General features: G+C 51.8%; 8 protein-coding genes across 8 annotated transcripts; 3 read left to right on the plus strand and 5 right to left on the minus strand.

The window, feature by feature from the left end:
• Positions 1-755: 755 nt before the first annotated feature.
• On the minus strand, positions 756-3,871 carry PV08_06339 (uncharacterized protein; the record flags this gene model as incomplete). The annotated part of the gene is made up of 3 exons (XM_016380677.1): positions 756-1,567; positions 1,626-1,838; positions 1,891-3,871. 3 exons carry the CDS (start codon positions 3,869-3,871, stop codon positions 756-758), a joined length of 3,006 nt encoding a protein of 1,001 aa, XP_016236504.1.
• Positions 3,872-4,759: 888 nt separating this feature from the next.
• PV08_06340 (uncharacterized protein) lies at positions 4,760-6,508 on the plus strand (the record flags this gene model as incomplete). The annotated part of the gene is made up of 2 exons (XM_016380678.1): positions 4,760-5,948; positions 6,024-6,508. The coding sequence occupies 2 exons, from the start codon at positions 4,760-4,762 to the stop codon at positions 6,506-6,508; spliced, it is 1,674 nt and encodes a 557-aa protein (XP_016236505.1).
• A 716-nt stretch (positions 6,509-7,224) lies between these two features.
• On the plus strand, positions 7,225-7,494 carry PV08_06341 (uncharacterized protein; the record flags this gene model as incomplete). The annotated part of the gene is made up of 1 exon (XM_016380679.1): positions 7,225-7,494. One exon carries the CDS (start codon positions 7,225-7,227, stop codon positions 7,492-7,494), a length of 270 nt encoding a protein of 89 aa, XP_016236506.1.
• A 573-nt stretch (positions 7,495-8,067) lies between these two features.
• On the minus strand, positions 8,068-10,129 carry PV08_06342 (uncharacterized protein; the record flags this gene model as incomplete). The annotated part of the gene is made up of 5 exons (XM_016380680.1): positions 8,068-8,644; positions 8,690-9,120; positions 9,168-9,554; positions 9,631-9,770; positions 9,892-10,129. 5 exons carry the CDS (start codon positions 10,127-10,129, stop codon positions 8,068-8,070), a joined length of 1,773 nt encoding a protein of 590 aa, XP_016236507.1.
• Positions 10,130-10,596: 467 nt separating this feature from the next.
• Positions 10,597-11,946, minus strand: PV08_06343 (uncharacterized protein; the record flags this gene model as incomplete). Its single annotated transcript, XM_016380681.1, has 1 exon — positions 10,597-11,946. One exon carries the CDS (start codon positions 11,944-11,946, stop codon positions 10,597-10,599), a length of 1,350 nt encoding a protein of 449 aa, XP_016236508.1.
• A 1,261-nt stretch (positions 11,947-13,207) lies between these two features.
• PV08_06344 (uncharacterized protein) lies at positions 13,208-14,947 on the plus strand (the record flags this gene model as incomplete). The annotated part of the gene is made up of 2 exons (XM_016380682.1): positions 13,208-13,820; positions 13,881-14,947. 2 exons carry the CDS (start codon positions 13,208-13,210, stop codon positions 14,945-14,947), a joined length of 1,680 nt encoding a protein of 559 aa, XP_016236509.1.
• Positions 14,948-15,638: 691 nt separating this feature from the next.
• PV08_06345 (uncharacterized protein) lies at positions 15,639-17,278 on the minus strand (the record flags this gene model as incomplete). The annotated part of the gene is made up of 3 exons (XM_016380683.1): positions 15,639-16,799; positions 16,855-17,026; positions 17,112-17,278. The coding sequence occupies 3 exons, from the start codon at positions 17,276-17,278 to the stop codon at positions 15,639-15,641; spliced, it is 1,500 nt and encodes a 499-aa protein (XP_016236510.1).
• A 553-nt stretch (positions 17,279-17,831) lies between these two features.
• PV08_06346 (uncharacterized protein) lies at positions 17,832-18,842 on the minus strand (the record flags this gene model as incomplete). Its single annotated transcript, XM_016380684.1, has 3 exons — positions 17,832-17,927; positions 17,991-18,144; positions 18,196-18,842. 3 exons carry the CDS (start codon positions 18,840-18,842, stop codon positions 17,832-17,834), a joined length of 897 nt encoding a protein of 298 aa, XP_016236511.1.
• Between the last annotated feature and the right edge of the window lie 558 nt (positions 18,843-19,400).

A 19,400-nucleotide genomic window follows, 5' to 3' on the forward strand; every position in this document is an offset into this window, starting at 1 on the left:
TGATTGGGTCTCTCCGATACCGCTGGATGGCAGGAAAGGACTCGACTGAGTAAATGAATTGCGAGACTTGCGCTGGGGCGGAAATATACATGGCGAATTGGAAAGTGAGCAGTTTCGACACGGCACGCCTGTATCTTCATGAGCTGCGGGCACGGAGTGCCAAAAATAATCTTGCTTACCACCCAAGCACTTGATTCTTTTCGAGTGGCACCGCGTGCATCTGTTGTACAAAGTCAGCCGTAGGCACGAGTAGAGGAGTTTGATATAACAAACGCTTGCTTCCTGCGTGGTGCATAATATATCGGTGCAGGCCTTTGGTCCTCAAGCGTACCGTGGGAGGCCGCCGAGGGAGGGGAGGCCGTTGATAAGGATGGAGTCGCCCACATTTAGCCAGCCACCCGTCAGGACTCACGAATTCGTGTCAGATAGCATGGCCACAAGTTTCATAGGGAGGTTCGATTTTCGTAGAGAGTCCGTTCACCGACTTGGAGCATTAACGACTGCGATGTCAACTCTGCAATGTCAACATAGAGCCTGGAGGAAACATCCGGGGTTTGGCTGGACCCGGCGAAAAAGACTTTGGATATGCGACGATAGTCAAATTACTCCGCCTTATTACGCTAGTAGATAACCGGACTAGTGTGTACGGTCGTGCAGGTCGACACGGACCGCCGTTTCCTTTTTACATTGCAGAGAATCATGTACATGCATAGGTAGTTACTATCAATAACTGATCTCTTGAGATATCTATCTATCTAGGCAGTGGCGTCGGCATATTCAAGAACGACACTCTTAGGCTCGACAAATACCCCCAAAGGTTTGTAATCGATCTTGTATCCGAACGCTTCAGGGCCCCCGTACTCCATGCCTCTCTTCGTGTCGGACCAGCGCGGCGAGCACGTTATTCCCAGCACCGTCACCAATAGACCATATCGAAATTCCGGAACGCCGAGGGCACAGCCGGACTGCGTGTCCAGGACAGATATTAAGTCAGGCACCGTCGCGAGGTACGTCTCTGATCCATCGACGGCGATGTGTTTTGCATAGATGTTTTCATTCTTGAACGGAATCTTGACGACGCCGCCTTGGGCCACCGCGGGCCTTTCGTGGCCCTGTTCCTCCTCATCCTTGTCGGTTTGACTGATGGTGATCTCTCCGTAGGAATGTCCTTTGTAGATCCTTCGCTCCACTGCAGTTATCTTGCCTCGAAATAAGATTTTTGCTGTTGTTGGCCCGCCAACCTCGTCAATGATCTGTTCGGCAACAGTATGAATGGTGCTTTCTTGCTGAGCCCGTGCAACTGTCCTACCAATGCGCCAGGATAGAGACAGAGTATTGATAACCCCAAACGATCTCACACGATCCGTTGTTGTTGGCCTAGCTGCCATGCCGACCCTGGATCCCATCTCTGAGCAGGATGCTCGCAGTGCGCGATCCACTATCTCATCGTCCGGAGACTTCGTCATGATGATGGTTTTGCCGTCACCTGAAGCAATTGCGCATGGAGTGAGCTGTCCGCTTTCATGGACAGCAATGGTTGTTTGCCAATAGGTCGGATAGGCTCGACCTGAGGTTTGTTAGCGAAGTTCACACACGAGAGGGGGAATCTAAGATTTCGCACTCACCCATCCAGTCTGCATCAATGACGGGTCGGTCGAATGCGTGCGAGGATCCAATCAGCAGAGGCTCGAGCCCATTGGCACCTCCAATTTCCAGACCCATGATGGCATCGAACGATTTGTGCCCCAGATATTCCATCAGATCTGCTACAGCAGTTATACATTCTGACGAATTCAGTCTCTCGATTGACACTGCTGGCGAACCCATCATTCCACCCCCTATGGTTCTGTTAGAAATGAAAATTGGGTGTTTGGAGTAGTTCAAACTTACAATAGATCGTGGCATCGTCTCGCAGGGACGAACTATCAATAATTCGAACCGAGGAACCTCCACGGAGCTGATCTCGAAGCTTGAGGAATTCCGATTTGGGCGAACCACCACCAGCGCATCCCAAAATGTAGCATCCAATGCTTAGCCACTCGAGATCGGTCTCCGAGACGAACCATTCCGGAACCCCGGACTTCTCGTTCCGTTTGACTAGAGGGCGATAAGCATCGAAATCGAATTTGGCGTTACCGCTCTCCTCTTTCCTAGAGAGATGCACATCTTTCGTCTCCTCTGCAAGCGCTTCATCCACCTCAGCTTCCGCTTCGGAGCGAACTTTGCTGTCGGCAACGTAATCCAGAGAGAGATCTCCAACAGCTTTAGCGATGACCCGAATTTGCCCTGATACGTATGGTATCGGAAGAGTGTCAAGTTCAACCACAGTCAAATTTCTTGGGTCTGCCCCGGCCCCGACCGCATTAGCAAGAGCTTGGGACTTTGCATCTTCCAAAACCTCTGACAAGGGCACATCTGCAATGTTATAGATCGCATCGACTGAACCGCAGACCCTGGAGATTGCCGCTCCGACAGCATTGGCCACCGAATGAAACCTTGGGACCACCACTTGAGAAACACCGTCGAGTTCGAGTGGGCATACGACAGAGCCTCCGCCAACGAGAAGAACTGGCAATGGCGCGGGAGTGAGCTTCAGTCGGTCGATAACTCGTTCAAGCATCTTCTTCGTCTTAGCCTGAACCTTCTGAATTGTTTCAGTCGTGATATGGTCGACCAAACGTCTATCTCCGATCTCCAGACCTCCAGCGGCCGCGACATCGGTTGTTGTTAAGATGCTGCCGCCAAAAACCTTCGACTGTTCAGTTAACTGGTACCCAACCGAGTCTGGTCCTATCGATACATCATTCCCACGGTCACGAATTATCGATCCTCCTCCCAGGCCGATGGATTCTAAGTGGGGCATGCTGAAGTTCATCGTCACTCCTGCCACATTGACGTAGGCCGCAGCCGCGCGAGGAAACCCTGATGGCAAAAGAACACCACAGTCCGTCGTCGTGCCACCAACGTCAACTACGATTGTCGATGTGTGCGTTTCCCCTGCCGTTCCCGTTCTCCCAAGACCAAGATACGCGGCACCTCGCATGGAATTTGTTGGACCCGAAGAGAATGTCTTGATGGGTAGCTTTGCGGCTAGATGGGCATCGATAACTGTGCCGTCATTTTGAGAAATAAAAAGGGTGCAGTCGAGGCCCAAACGTCTCATGGCAGCGCGGAATCCTCGGATAGTGCGTCGAGCAAATTTCATGATTGACGCATTCAGTATGGATGCATTTTCTCTTTCCAACAAACCAATGTTTGAGACTTCAGAAGAGCAGACGATGTCTACATCTGGTAGCCGTTCTTGCATAATCCGACGAACAAACTGCTCTTGGTGGAAATGTTGGTCGATAGGAGAAAATATGCCCGAGATAACGACGGCCTTGATGCCCCGTTTTTCGATCTCCTCACACTCCCTCAAGATTTGCTCTTTGTTGACTGGAGCTTCCTGAGAGCCGTCGATGTGAAGACCGCCATCAATGAAAGCATGGTAGCCGTGGAGAATGTTGGATAATGCAGGTGGAAAGTCCGAAAAGGGCGGGATGTCCTTTGTAAAGCTCTTCGACAGTCGAACCACAGCAACCTTTGATAGTCGGTGGCTGTCGCGTTCAATGACAGCGTTGAGGAAGTGCGTTGTGCCCACAATAAGGCAGCTGATTTCAGAAACACAGTCTCCTGCCTGGCCGAGAACATTCCCTACCGCCGTTTCAATCCCGTCTGTCACATTGGGACTCGTCGTCGGTGTTTTATGAAAGGCCAAGACCCCGCGGTCTGGCTGATCAACACAGTCTAGGTCAAGCAGTACAGCATCCGTGTTGGTGCCGCCGACATCGACTCCTATTCTGAGAGCGCGCTTTGTCCTTACTGAACCCATTTCTTCACCACGATCCCCTTTCCGTATAGTAGGGGGGCTTTCCAGAGATTGTCAGAGGCGATGTCAATATAACGGTCCATCAAAGCAGCCTTCTCTCCGGCGAGGTTAAATTGTATGTGAGAATTATCGATGTTGACTAGAACGGAACAGGCATTCCTCAACCCCTACGGCCCAAGATAGGTTGGCAGTGGAGGTATGGTTAAAGAGTGTCATTTCTATGTGTGTTTTGATCCATACCAACTATGAGTGGATCATTTACTAGACCGAGATATGGTTATGGAGACTAGAGCTTCACCACTTAGACTGGGATCCCCCTTTGGGATTCGACGGGCTCTTATTCGCCCGAGACTGTCAGAGATAGGTTGAGATAGGTAGTTCGCAGATATCCGCTCCAGTTAAGCCGTACCCATTGGCTGTGCTTCCGCCGAGATAGGTGGTGACCCACTTCCACATCCCGAAAGTATCTTGCGTGGCCAGACCGGAAGAGGCTTGATAGGAAAATTCATCGCAGACGTTGGCATGGCGTGGCCTGCATGTTTGCTTCAGACCTTATTGTTCCGTCACGACCATACCTGTGTCGTCTAGTACCTTGGGGTCGAGGGGTTCCTTGAGTTGCGGTGCAGCACGAAGATTACCCTTTCATCCTTTAAGGGATCTTCAAGCAAGCTTCCCTATCTTGTGGGAGTCTAGACACTCGTATGATAACGCTTCTCTTAGTGACATCTGCGTATCGAGAAGATACAGCAACCCAACACGTTCCACAGACCAGTATATCAGGGGTCGTGTAATCCACTGAGACGCTCGACTTCCATCTCTCGCATTCCACAATCTATCGAAGGCAGCTACCAACGACGCCGTACACCGAATTGCTTCCCCTAGCTCTGCAAGATGAAGTTACCAAGCTTCAAGCCTCGGCCATTCCATCTCCGGCTCCATGGAGAGTCATCGGTCTGGATCAACGATGACATTCGACCGCTACCTCCTTCGCGACGCCTCTGGGACACCTGGGCCTATATATCATTCTGGGCCATCAACCAGATCTGCATCAGTAACTGGCAAATCGGTTCATCCTTGATTGCCGTCGGCCTCTCAGTGTGGCAGACAATGATCGCAGTCATCATCGGCAAACTCATCATTGCCGGAGTCGCAATCTGCAACGGTATGATCGGTGCGACGTGGCACGTCGGATTTCCAGTCCTCTCTCGAGGCATTTGGGGTGTCTGGGGTGCCTACCTCATCATCCTCCAGCGGATCGTCCTGAGTCTGACGTGGTTCTGTGTGCAATCCTGGACCGGTGGTCTTTGCGTGACCGCAGTGCTGAGCTCCATCTTCCCCTCCTTCCAGCACATGAAGAACACACTTCCCGCATCTGCAAACACGACAACGAAGATGTTGACCGGGTGGATAGTGTACAACATCATAACGATACCCATGCTCTACATCCCTCCCGAGAAGACAAGGCGTCTACTCTTCGTCATGAACTCTATCTCTGTTGTCACACTCATCTCGATGATGATTTATCTTCTTTCCGAGGCTGGCGGCGGCGGCCCGCTCTTATCGGCACCTGCGCAGGCGCAGTCAGGCAGTCAGTTAGGATGGGCCATTGTATCTGGCATCACGACAGTCATCGGAGGTATTGCTGTCGGGCTCACGAACCAAGCCGACTATTCCCGATTTGCGCGCAGGCCAGGGGATCAAATATTTGGCCAATGGTTCTCTATCCTCACACTGGGAACAATCATGCCCTTGTTCGGCTGCCTGGCGAGCTCGGCGTCCGTTCAGCTCTACGGCACGGCCTATTGGAACCCGCCTGATCTTTTCCTCTATTGGCTTGATAACGACTACAATGCAAAGTCGCGTGCCGCAGCCTTCTTCGGCGGTTGTGGCCTCGTGGTTTGCCAGCTGGCTATTAACACGATCGACAATGCCTTCTCTGCTGGCATGGACCTTGCCGGGCTATTCCCCAAATTTTTCAACATCAGGCGAGGATCCTACTTGGCTTTGATCATCTCGATCGCCATGTGCCCATGGGAATTACTTTCGTCAGCTGGGACTTTTATTAGCGTTATGGGCGCTTGTAAGTATATCCTATCCGTCGTCAACTATAGTATCAACCAGTCAGGGTGCCAGAAGCTGACAGTCTTGTTTACAGATTCGGTGTTCCTCGGGCCCATGTGCGGCATCCAGATCTGCGATTACTTCATTGTCCGTTCCCGAAAGGTCAAGTTGTCAGACCTATATACGCCCTCTCCGTCGGGTATCTACTACTACTTCCGCGGCGTCAATCCTCGTGCGTTTGCCGCTTGGGTTTGTGGCTGGGCCCCACAGCTGCCCGGTTTCATCAACAACGTCAACAAGAGCATTTCCGTCCCAACCGCGAGTAAACACATGTTCAGCCTTGCATTCCCACTGGGATTTGCGATCAGCTTCACCCTGTATTATGGCCTGAACAAGGCGTTTCCACCCAAAGGCCTCGGTGCATATGACGACGTCGACTACTTCGGTACCTTCTCCAAAGACGAGGGTTCCAAGCTTGGTGTATCTCTGCCGGAGGAGACGGATTCTGAAGAAAAGGAAGGACACTTCAAATATGCTTCGGATTCGAAGACCGCAGAGGGAGAGGTCACCACCGCGTGATGTACCATCATGGCAAAAGAAGATGTCTTGCCAGAAATCTTAGAACATGAACCACGATAGATTTTGAATCACATGTGTGTCTACGAGGGTAGCATCGATATGAGTTTCTTCTACAATTCAAGTATGCGATTAATATACTCGAGCAGTATCAAGTCCGCTTCCAGACTCGCATCGGCTTAGAGTCGTCGTCAAGTCAACAGAGGGGCTTTCGATTTGGCAGCAGCTTCTCATCGAGAGGGACGTCGGCAATTAGAGGGCTACCTCGTCGGGACAAGCATACCCAAATGCCCCGTGCTCTCCACAGTCCCCCACAATTTTCGCCCGATGTGTCAGATATATACGGGTAACCCGAGAGTGATCATCGCCTAGCTGACAAACAAAACTGAGAGCCAACATGTGAAGGTATTGGCAGACTTTGTCGACTAGATTGCCAACGACTTTTTGGCTGCGGGAGCTCGAAAGGCTGGTGCCACGATCGAATCTGGCAACGAGGTCTTAAAAGGCCGATGCAGAGCAGGAGCAAGGTAAACTCTATCTGATGGACGGTAGGATAATCAAAGCAAATATTGTGGTTCCTTGCAGACGGGTGTAGGTACTTTAACCGGGCACTTTTTCTGCTTGCTGACCGGTGCAACGCATACGGTCGAAAAAGAAGGGATTCATCGTCGGTAACGAGAAAGCAGAGCCCAAGCCTCTAGGAGTTTCACCATCGTGCCATGATACCAGCCGAGGCTATGCTGAGGGACGAAGAGACCACGAAGCGAACGACCAGTACGGAAACCAAGACATGGTCCGGACCAGGTCGGTTCTTTGTCGTGTATGCGATATTGAATAATACGCTGTTCAATGAAGCCCTAGTGACGCCTCGAGACAACGAGACACCGATAAGATCCTGGAATCATCCAGGCGACGTCGACGAACAGCGAGCCAAGTTTAGCAGTTTCAGCCCGCTTGTACGAAAGTTGATCGGCCTCATAGAGAAATGAACAAAGTGGACGATTGATAAATTCCCCGAACTGATCACCTGGTCAAGTCGCCCTGGCATGATAATACTTCTCGGCGATGCAGCAAATGCAATGTCATCACACGCTGCGCAGGGGGCTGCCATGGTCATGGAGGATGCGGCGGTGCTTAGCGAGCTCTTGTCCAAACTTGAAAGATTAGAAAATCCTCCTCGTGTCGCCAGTCTGCGAGTAACTTCGGAAGCCGCGTGTGGCTTGTGTGGCGTCAATCGCAAAGGATAATGGCAAATCCTGGATCTTCCCCGTGAACCTGAGCAGGAGAACCGTGACAGGCGATTCAGAAAAGTCACCGAATTCCATAGTATCAGTAAAATGGGTCCGGAAGCGATGGTGGAAAGACTGAGAGTTCCAGCGGACATACACGCAAAGTGGCTGCAGCCTGCTGTGATGATGTGGTGGTGTGGTTATAAACGATTGGGAGAAGATCAACCAGGTAAGGTTCTGAAAGTACGTGTCTTGATACTATGATCAGGACAAGCTTTGGATTTTCCAAGTAGTAGAGAGAAAATTGCCGAGGTCCACGGTAGTTGTACTATTTCAGACGTCCAAACCCATGTCCGCAGGCGACCAGCTCTCTGCGCTTTGCAAAAGGTCAAGATTCCACGGCCAGTCCTCGAAAATACTCGTTGCCAGTTGTGAAGGTATGGTTCTCAGTGCGTCGGAATGCCGCCGGTCGGGATGCTTCGTGTTTGCCTCATTGAGCTGAGGACTGGGCTCGCCTGCAGCGAAAATGCGCAGCTGGTTCCAGTAGTCGTCGATTTGTGCCACCAGGTCCCTTAGTCGCTGAGCGTTGATTGCTGAATGGATACCATGGTCGAAATTCTCCAGCAATTGAGCGAGCGACAGCAAGACGACTCTCACCTGCTGGTACGCCATATTGCTGAGAGGCTCCTCCAGAACACTGCCCAGGATGGCACCAATCCCAGCAAGGTGATGAAGGAGAGGTGAGCTGATGGCTCGTAGATAAGCTACCGGAATTCGAGTGAAAGCATCAACGACTTCGCTTGCTATCTTGCATCGTTCCTCGATCGTACCTCCGCCTGAGGCAAACAACATCATTCGGAGCAACTGGACCGTGGCAGTAATGTTGGCGGCCTGAAACCCATATCGATCACTACACAGTCATTAGCAGCCATCGTCCACTAGGAAGGAAACTTACCTCGAAGCATTACATGTCACCTCGGGAAACTCTTTGAAGCAGCGTGGGAGGTTGCCGTATAAATTCATGATGGAGTCCCGGACAGAAGTAGGGGAGGGAGCAGTCTTGTCACCAAACATATCACCAAGCAACGTCCTCCTGTGGCGTCTTCGGTCACGGAAGTTGGCAATGACATGTTCCAGAACCCGATATAAATCGGTCGTGAAGTTCCAACCGCAGAGCCAACTGCTACCCTTCACATCACCCCATCTGCCACCAGGGCTTGGTCCGATGTCGACGGGAGATGACACTGGCTGATTGTAGCCGACGTCGTTGAAAAGCTCATCATCCAACTCTGTGGTATATGCAACATTGACCTGTTGTTCGCGGCACCGTGTAACACCATTCCATATGATTGACGAATAAACTTCCAAGGTATACATTGACCAGTACTACTAATCGGTTAGCAGAAGCATCACGGATAGAGCGAATGTCTCACCAGTCGTCGTCTCTCTTCCGTCTCAATAATCCCAATGTCTTTTGGCCAGTTCGATTCGTCGTGGAAGCCATCCATAGCAGCGAAAGTGTGGTACTTGCCTAAAAATAGTTGCATTTCGCGGATCTTGCCATACTGAATAGCCGTGAGGGCAAGCAAAGCAAAGCATCGCAGTGTATTGAATGAGTGGAGTTCACTGGAATTTTCGCTGCCCTGACTATAACGGACGGCGGCATCATAGAATGTTTCCGAAGGCGTTTCAGACAACTCCCGGATGTCCCAAGAAGGATTGAAAATTGCTTGATCTCGGACCCTCGCGGATACAAGGGCGCAAACTGCCATGGTGACTGGGAACAAGTCTTGGTCGGTGGCATAGTCGCCTCTTGATATCTGAAAAGGTTTGTCAGTGCTGTACAACAACAAAGGCAGTCAAATCAGATAAACCGCTAGCCCCGGGTGAAATTACTTTTCGGATATATGTCGGCCGATGAAAGAATGGGAAGATTGGATATACTATTTCAAAGTATACCTCGACGAGACTCATAACCACAGCCTGGCTTGCAAGTATCGGAGCCTTCCATTGCTGAGACGGCGAGTTCGACGGCGCTGAAGGTTGTTAGCATTGATCATCTAGGAATATCGTAATCCAGCCTCGCCGGGAGGGCTCAAGCATCTTGAGGAGCCGACAAAGGAGGCAATGCCAATAAATAAATTCAATGAAACGTACCATTTGCGGAACCGGGAATCCGAGGTGCTGGGAGAAGCGAATCCGCTCTAGCTCCGGATTTGGGTTTCATGCCCCGTTTCTTGATTGCTCGATCATAAGTACATGGCTGATCAAACTCGGCGCACCTTTGACACTGCAGGCCATCAGGATTGACGCATCGGATGTTGCGCTTGTGACAATAGTCGCAAGCTCGCGTGATCCGTCTTGACCGGCTTGCGCGTTGTTCAGAGGCCGGCATGACATCGTCCTCAGGTCGCGCTGACCATCATAAAATGCGAGATAGACGCGTATTGGACTAGAGAAAGATACAGGCCCGCGTGTATTGTGTCCGGTAGACGGTCTAGGATATATAAAACCGGAGAGAACTGACCTGCTGCACATGCAAGCGAACAGGACGTCAAGGCTTTTTACGAGGCGATGGTCTAGACCCGGCATAGTTGCCGTTTGTGATATTCACGTGACTCAGTGCCGTCTCTATCTATCACGTGTCCAAGACTCTTGCCTTGCTTACTCATGCGGTGTTCGGGACGTCCGGCGAGTTTGTTCTCCATAGTCATCGCTTCTTCTTGAATGAATGAACCATTGCTACCATTTGAATCTAACCCAGAGAAAGAAAACAAACGCTTTGCAGCACCAAGTAAATGCTTCAACAACAGCCAATCTCGCATGGCTCACAGGAGCCGGTCTTGATCAAAATGAACTTGTTCACCACTTGTTGTCGAAGACTTTTCCGCCCACATAATTCACCATATCAGTTACGGGTTCCAAATGAATCCTTCCAGCGCCGAAATCCATTCCATGCTTCATGACCTTGCGATAATTGGTACCAGGACTGACCTTTCCGAGCACGTACTGTCTCTGCGTCTCAACCCTGCTCGGTACATTGATACTGCGTCCCACGATGGCCTCCATCCCTTGCCATGCGAAGGTGATGGCCTCCTTTGCGTCCGCCGGGATACCAGCTTCGTCTAGCATCACAATTCTAGTTTCAGGGAAAGCCTTTTGCATGAAACTGGTGATGTTTGGGTTCTTCGCTCCACCGCCACACATGAAGATCTCTGCAAGAGGGCCGTATTCCTGCGGCATATATCTGTGATAATGGTTGACGATGGCTTGGGCTGTGATGCGAGTGATAGTCGCGACGATATCGTTTGGCGAGAGACCCTTGGCCAGGCCCTTTTCTATCAGCTTGTGGGCAATGGTGTCCCTGAAGACCTCCCGGCCTGTCGTCTTGGGTGGTTCAAGGCTGAAATAGGGGAAAGTCTGCAGGAACTCGTCTACCATCTCCTGGTCCACTGTTCCTGCAGCACCCATGGCGCCATCCTTGTCGTACTCACGTTCTCCATTTGTGAAATATCGGACTGCTGCATCGATAAAGACGTTGCCCGGGCCAGTGTCGAAATCGAAAAACTCGGGGTTCAGTTTGCCATCCTTGTCCGGAGGGATGAAGCAGACGTTGGCGATGCCACCAATATTCTGACAAGCCCTGAGCTTGGTAGGGTGGTGAAGGACCAGTGAGTCAAAGAATGCGATCAAGGGCGCGCCTTGTCGACCGGCTGCCTGGTCTGAAACCCGGAAGTCGGTCACTGAGGTGATTCCCGTTCTGGACGCAAGGAATGACCCTTCAGCCATCGTCAAGGCGGATTTGATTTGGCCAGGCTCTGGCATGCTAAGCAGCCAGATTGTCTGGCCGTGCGATCCCAGAGCATCGATTTTGTCGAGAGGGACACCCTGCTTTTCGGAGAACTCTTTTACGGCTGCAGCGAAAGTCTCACCCAGCAGGACGTTGACCTCGGAGAGCTCCTCAGGCGTGGTTCTGTTGTGCAAGATCATCTCCATCACTCGCTTTTTAATCTTAGGCTCGAGCGGCACTTCGTCGTATGCAAGAAGCTCAAAATGCATTGGCGATTCGGGTGACTCTTGTCTAAACCGGCATAGTGCGCAATCAATACCATCCATTGATGTCCCCGAGTTCAGGCCTAGTACCGTCAAATCCAGCCCTTTCTCATGATGGCCATTAGTGAGCCCATTGGTAAGCCCGTTGGTTAACGTCATTTTGAAAGAGTGTGATATGGCGACTGTGTCTTGTGTGGTTGATACCAAGTTGCCAAAGAAAAGAAATGTAGGTGTTGAAATATAGATACTTCAAATTCAAGATTCTTATCGAAAACTGGCCGAGTGTCGTACCCTTGCCACAAGTGAATGGGGAAACAAGCAGATCAGGACGGGGTTCAGGCTGGACCGGGCGAGCCCATTCCCTTTGCCTCCGGGTCCCTGCTCGGAAGGGCGCCTTCAGCCAGCTTCGGCTAAAAGGCTGAATGGCATTATCGCCACAAAGTTGATGGGCTCCTCCATTCTTCTCCTTTCCCCGGGCAATCTCCCCCAGGGAATCTGTCAGGTGAGGTATGTCCTCCGAGATCCAGAAAGCTATAGCCTTTTTTGAGGCTGTACGGCTGTGACTGACGGCAGTGGGTGTAGGGAGACCCTTGACTTCGAGACAAGTCGCGTGGGAGGTTTTAGAGTCTAAAGATGACTACCATTGGTCAAAGTTGTTCTCTTCATAATTCCGCCGGGGGGATACAATCGGTAGGCACTGGGGCGACCGACCATCTCCTCACTCTCCTACAAACAATTGTGCGTGACGTGTTCCTTCGAAGACGAACCCCTTGGGCGCTTCAGCAATGACGATTCCCCATTATTACGCACAAAGCTCGGTTCTTGAGGGAAGCGGCAAATCCATCCAGCAAAGTGGCTCCCCGGAAAGATGGAGTGTCTTGGCCGCTTGTCTGTGGAGGTTTTCCTTGGCCTGATGCACCGGCCATGCTCAGGCTTTGACCAGCAGATGACCGTCTGTTGTTTTTCACCTCTCCACACTATTAGCATATTCCCTGCTTACGGTCGCCAATCACACCGTGGGAAAATCGAGCAAGGGCAGTTCTGCCTTTTAGCCGTTTACCACGTTGCCCAGGGCGCTACGCAGCGGCACTTTCCTCCGCATTGCACTAATCTCCATGATTTCTCTGTCCCAAATATACGGATCTTGTGGAAAACCCGTGGAGAGGTCTTTCAAGGTCAGACAGGGGTGTGTGCCACGCGGGATTGAGACGGGGGAAAGGCACCATCAGGAGACTGCGGGAACTTAGTGCGCGTCACAATCCCGCACGGAAGCCCAGGCTGAGAACACCGCAACTGCTGTGAGAACTTGTATGTATATATATGTCGATCGTCGCCGCACAGGACCTCACGATCTCTTCATACTCGCATCTCTTCGCTCCACAGACACCATCCATCGACCTTTTACAGAAACTCCTCTACGATGGGATTCGAACCATGGCGCGCCCTTCCTGGCAAGGGGGTCTTGCTCTTGCTCAACATAGTCAGCGCCATCGCCCTGATCTACGAAGGATACAACCAAGGTGTTTACGGCGCAGTCTCTGGCACTCCTGGTTTCATCGCCATGTCCGACATTGGCGAGGGTGAGACGGTTACCAAAACCACCAAGCAGGGTGGTCTTGCCGCGGCGTACTATTTCGGATCCATTTTTGGTGCCTTTATCGGCGGATGGCTTGGAGACAAGGTTGGAAGAAAGAGGGCGGCCTTCATCGGAGCTATTCTCTCGCTGGTGGGATCGGCCATGCAATGTGGCTCGGTCAATGACAACATGTTCATCTGCGCCCGAGTCATCTCTGGTCTCGGGATCGGTTTCATCAATAACATCATTCTTTCGTGGGTGTCGGAACTGACTCAAGCCCACGACCGCGGGTCGACTTTCTCTCTGGTCTTTGTGTCCAACTTTCTCGGCATCTTCCTCGCCAACTGGATCAACTTCGGCATCCGCAACGACGGCTCTGCGTTCAGATGGCGCTTCCCGCTGGGATTCATGTGTATTCCCATGCTGTTGGTGACACTGGCCATTCCCTTCGTCCCAGGTGAGTCTCTCTCCCTGTCTCGGGAGTATTGTGATGGTGAATCTAACACAACGTATTTAGAATCTCCAAGATGGCTAATGGCAAATGGCCGCAAAGCCGAAGCGGTCGACATCCTCTGCAAAATCCGCGGCGACAAGGCTGCATCGGACCCCGAGATCGCGAGAGAAGTGGAACTGCTCAACGCCGTCGTCGAGGCGTCGTACCACAAGCGAAACAACTACGTGAACATTGCTCTTGGAGGTCGCTATTCCGGCAAGCTCCACCTCGGCCGTCGCGCCGTTCTTGGATTCGCTCTTCAGCAGATCCAGCAGTGGACTGGCATCCTGGTCATGGTGTCCTGGGCGACGAAGCTCTTTGAGCTGGCCGGGTTCGACGGGTACAAGGCGTCGTGGATGTCCGGCCTTCTCAACACCTTTGGCGTCATCGGCACCGCTGCGGCGTCGCTCGTCATCGACCGCATCGGCCGGAGGATGTGTCTGCAAATCTCCTTCCTGATCCAGGGCGTGTCGCTGTTCCTCGTGGCGGCGCTCATCAAGACATCGCAGGACCGAGTCACGTCGGACCCGTCGCAGTCCCAGGCTCTGGGCACCGCCGCGTCCTCCTTCACCTTCACGTTTGTCTTCTTCTTCACCATGTTCAACATCGTGCCGTGCTGGATCTACGGCACCGAGATCTGGCCCCAGGAGGTCCGCGCCAAGGGCTACTCGTTCACCATCCTGGGCTGGGCCATCGGCTGCGGCGTGACGACCTTCGTCATCCCCATCATGCTCGACAACATCGGGTGGTGGTCGTTCATCTTCTTCGGCGGCATGAACTTTCTGGTCATGCCCATCATCCACTTCTTCTACCCGGAGACGGCGGGCCGTTCGCTCGAGGAAGTCGACCTCCTCTTCGCCAGCGACTCGCTTCTCGTCAGCAAGAACATGGCCGAGTACAACCGCCGTGTCGCCGAGGCCGGTGGCAACATCGCCGTCGCCGCAAGGAGGCTCCTCGACGAGGTCGATGGCGAGGACAGCCTGGATCCGAGACGAGTTTCCCTTTCCCATGCCACCCTCGAGCAAGGTCGCGGCAAGACCGAATCTGAGAACGATCATCTCGAGTCGTCCGTTGAAAAGTCGTCGTTCTAGTAGACGCAAAAGAATTCACGGATGATGGATATGAGGGCTGAAGAAAAATAATTCGTCCCGTTGAGAGTGTGAGGGCAAATTCCGATGTGGTCTTCGCGAGAGAGAGCGCATAAATCAAGCACAGTTGTAACATTACACTTGACACCTAATTGTCAGGCTTCAGAACATTCTACGTCGGGGCACGAATGAAACTTTCGTATTCTCTTACAAACATCATGTCTTCCATGGTTCTTCGTGATTCTCGAGCAGTACATTTGTGGCAATAGCACTACTCATGATAGACTGCACCCGAGCTTCTCACATACACGCTGCGGCCGAAGCAACTCTTCAACCACGATGGCTCAGGAACGCCAGTATTTAAGCCCTGATGAGACACGATTCTTTCTGATTGGGCATGCACTTCCACTGTCGTGACTAGCCTGTTGCTAATGATTCCAAAACGACACGGCTACCTCGGCACATTTCAAGCTATACAAAAGGCTATCAACAAGTAATTGGAGGGTTCCGTGTCCAGAAGTAAAGTTCGTCGCAAATACTGTCATAATCACATACGATTATCATTACCAGACAATCCACTTTAGGCTCTGCCTCTGAAGCATTTCTCGGCCTATTTCTACTTTTGCCGTCTGAAGGCACCACGGGATCCAGGTCTCGTGCCCACTCTGCTGAACAAGTCTGTATGGATGATTCTTCACAAGATATACCTGAAGCGTTCTCCCATGGAAGGGACACTTCGCTCGTGCTCTCCTCCATGCTCAACATACCCGGTGTTATCCTTGTCGGCATGGTGAACAGCTGTTTCAGCATTCAAAAGCTTCGCATTCTCCTTGACCAGCGCCCACCGTAGCGCCAGCGTTGCCAAGGCACATGCAACACAGAAGCACGCATTCGCAACCATGGCGGCCAGATACCGAGGTCCAAGGTTTGCCAAGTACATGTAGGGGCTGTATATCTGAGCCAGATTCCCGAGAGTGTTGACCAACGCGATGGCCGCACTTCGCTTCTCGACAGGCCGCGGCAGGGTAGATGATATCCACGCCAAGGCGACATTGTAGCTGCCATAGACGCCTCCGAGCATGAGGAACAAACTCAAGTATCGCGCGGCAAGAGCCATGCTGGCCGATGCAATAATGTACCCGGCCATGGCGAGCGAAATCGGTGCGATGATGTGAATGGACCGCTCGGAGAATCGATCACTCGAGTAAGATATGGCCAAGGCCATGAGCGCAGCAAAAAAATATGGAGGCGCGACGAGCAGGAGCGTCTCAATCTTGCCGTAGCCAAAGTTTTTGACGAGAGTGGGGATAAAGGACGTCACTGCCCCGGCACTCGTCTTGGTGATTATGATCAGAGCAAGCAGCCAGACCTTGTAGTCACAAACAGCCAGACGTGCTCCGTGTAGGAGACTGCCCCTCTCGGTATCGCGGGAACCGTTCATCTCTTGCAAACGACGTACTGCGATGGCTCGTTCCTGCGGGCTCAAGAACTTCGTGTTGTGCGGAAAGTCTGGCAGGATAAACATGGCGCATAAGGCGATGAAGACGGTGATGGATGCTTCGACAATGAACAACCACCTCCATGCAGTAATCCCCATGGCGCCGTCTAGGCCTGACTGGATCCCTGCTCCAACGAGACCGCCCAGACCGCCGGCCATGAGAGAGCCAGTGTAGAGAACGGACGTCCGCAGAGCCAACTCCTTGCGCGTGTACCATGAACTGAGTAGAAATAGAGAGCCAGGAAAGTATGGGCCTTCGACGACTCCAAGGAAGAAGCGCACGACAACCAGTCCGCTAAAGTTATGCGTGACAGCGCTCAATCCAGAGATGAGTCCCCAGGCCGCCATACAAGCGGGCTAATGCATCCGTCAGAGAAAATCGGACGTCCGACAGGGAAGTCTTGACACTCACCAGATATATGCTCGGTCGGACCCTTGTCAGGATAAGATTTGACGGTATCTGTATAGCAAGGTAGCCGGCAAAGAAGACCGAGATACAAGTGTTGAAGTCCGTTCCTTTCAAGTTGAGATCCTTTTCAATGCCGAGGACTCTAGCATTGGCTAGGGCATTACGATCGAGGTAGCTAAGAGTCAAATGCAGCATATCAGACCCTGGTCATGCACCGTGCTGTACACGTATGTACAAGAAGCGAAAGAGGCTGAACTCACTTCAATATAATAATCGTAACTAATATTGGCATTAGTCGCAAGTCAATTTTGCGTACAAACTTCCGCTCAGCAGCCGCATATTCCTCTCGTGAGAGATGACTGAGCTCTCCCGCCAGGGAGAATTCTGTCTCTACCGGGGTGGTAAGCTGGACTTCGACTTTAGACATGATGGCAGTATATTTCGGCTCGCTGGAGGGAAGGAAGGCTCCCACAAGATCTCGAAGGGGACTCCATCTTTTATAGACGTTCCCCGCGAGCTTCCTCCCCCTAGTTCTCCGCGTCCGAGACATCTGCCGTCCGGAGACAGTGTGACGGTGTTCTAGAGCATTGAACTGCACTGTTACGTCTGGGGTATCTCATGAGGGCCGCCCGAATGTCGCCGGTAAACCGACCAGCCACGTGGGGCAAAAGCGATGGCATCTCGGACAACGGCCGAGCACTTCCCCGGTATCCCCAGCCGTGGCGACGCTGGGCAGATTGCCGAACCACTCGTACCGCGTAGTGACAGCTGAGCTCGACTCCAATCGCCGTTACAAATTTAATGGTAGATATCAGCAAGCAATTGTTGAGAGTTGACTCGGAAGCGAATGCTCTTTCCATTATAAATCTCTGGGTCTTGGATCTCTCGATTATAATTGCGTTCATCGGCTCCATTCTTAAACGCCAAGTAGATTCGACAGGGATGCATACATTATATCAATAAAAGTGGACCGATACAGATCAAAGAACGCTCGATGTCTCTCGCCGACTTTGATTCAATAAAGCACAAAACGCGGTCACCTGGTCGAATACCGCGAAAGTAATTCCGCTGGAAAGCTACTGTACAGTCAGATCATGTCAAGAGATATGAACAGCCACAAGTGTCGGACTGTCACTTACCATTAACCTGACAAGTCGGGGAGTTGTTGCCCGCCAGAACACTTTGATTCCTTCCTGTCTGAGCATGGACATTCCGCATGACAACATACTCCGATGTGAGTTGCTTGTACTCTGCATTCTGGTCTTGATATTGTCGAAAGGCATTGAAGCATACCTAGTAGAGCTTGTCAGCAGCGACACTTACGAGCAAAGTTTGGATACTTACGTCGTCACAGCGCCACTCAGGGAACCTGCAAGGAGAGTCAGGCCTGCGCTATTCAGTCCTTTGGCCAGTCTTGTTGTCGAAATCCAATCCTTTATAGCTTGAAAACTTGCAAACCGGACTGCTGAGTTGGTTGCCTGTTTGCACATGGTGGGAGCAAGGCCTTTCCACAAACCCAGTGGGCCATGAAGCCTCATAACTTGCCTGGCCACCGCAAGAGTACTCAATCTCCCGGATCCGGCAGCAGCCATATCTATTGACTGTGTCTTTAGAACTTCGGCTGGAGTCACGACCAGGATCGATTCGGTAATGCCTCCCGACAGACCTGCCAGAACATTGACGAAGACATTGTTTGGTCCGAGAATTCGCTCAAACACCTTCTTACTGCTCTCATAGCTGAAGAACCGTACCCCTCCCTTGGCTGTGTTGGAGGCAATCAGAGCTGGAGATCCTGCATAGACGCCCCGAATGCCTTGCGACTTGAGTACAGAACGAAATATAGCAACCGAAGATAGCGGCCTGCCGCTGTTGCTGACAGGAAGCTGTCTCCGTGTTTTAAGGAACTCTGCAGGATAGGTGATAACAGTCTCCGAGGCCCCAGCAATGCCTCCAGCGAGAATTGCCACAGCACCAGACGGTTTGGGCGACATCGTGTCAGCTTGTTCCCACTATCACTGTTGGCTTTGAGCAATTTGGTTGAAGAACAATTCGTGAACCGCTGTCTCCTCTTGATCTGGCGGGAACGTTGGTATGAGACTGAGTGTGAAAGACCCCGTTACTTACAAGACCTGACTGGAATGAGGATCTGTCCAAGGTCCAAAATTGTAGTGGGAAAGCTCTGAGATATCTGGTACTCGGTTCGCTCGCATCAACTTGATTACAGTTGAACAACACGTCCGCGCGTTTCCTCCCTCGTCAAAAATGAGAGAAGAACGGCAACCAACCCCTGACACTTCGGGTCAATGCCGAGGAGCCTCGATACAAGCTTTGATTGGCTCCAATCAATAGCCGGGTCAACAGCCGGGTGCTTCGGACATTGACCGAAGCTGAATGCTGCAGTCAACGTGGAAGCCCAAGTTCAACAGATTTAGTGAGATGAATGTTGAGTGGTCTCGATAGAGTTCCATTTGAAGGGTCTGAAAGAATACCGATTGCGATGCACACTGGTGAGTCGTGCATTTTCGGGAGTAAAATCAACCCGCTGACTA

Source organism: Exophiala spinifera (assembly GCF_000836115.1).
Source record: "Exophiala spinifera strain CBS 89968 unplaced genomic scaffold supercont1.4, whole genome shotgun sequence".
NCBI lineage: Eukaryota > Fungi > Ascomycota > Eurotiomycetes > Chaetothyriales > Herpotrichiellaceae > Exophiala > Exophiala spinifera.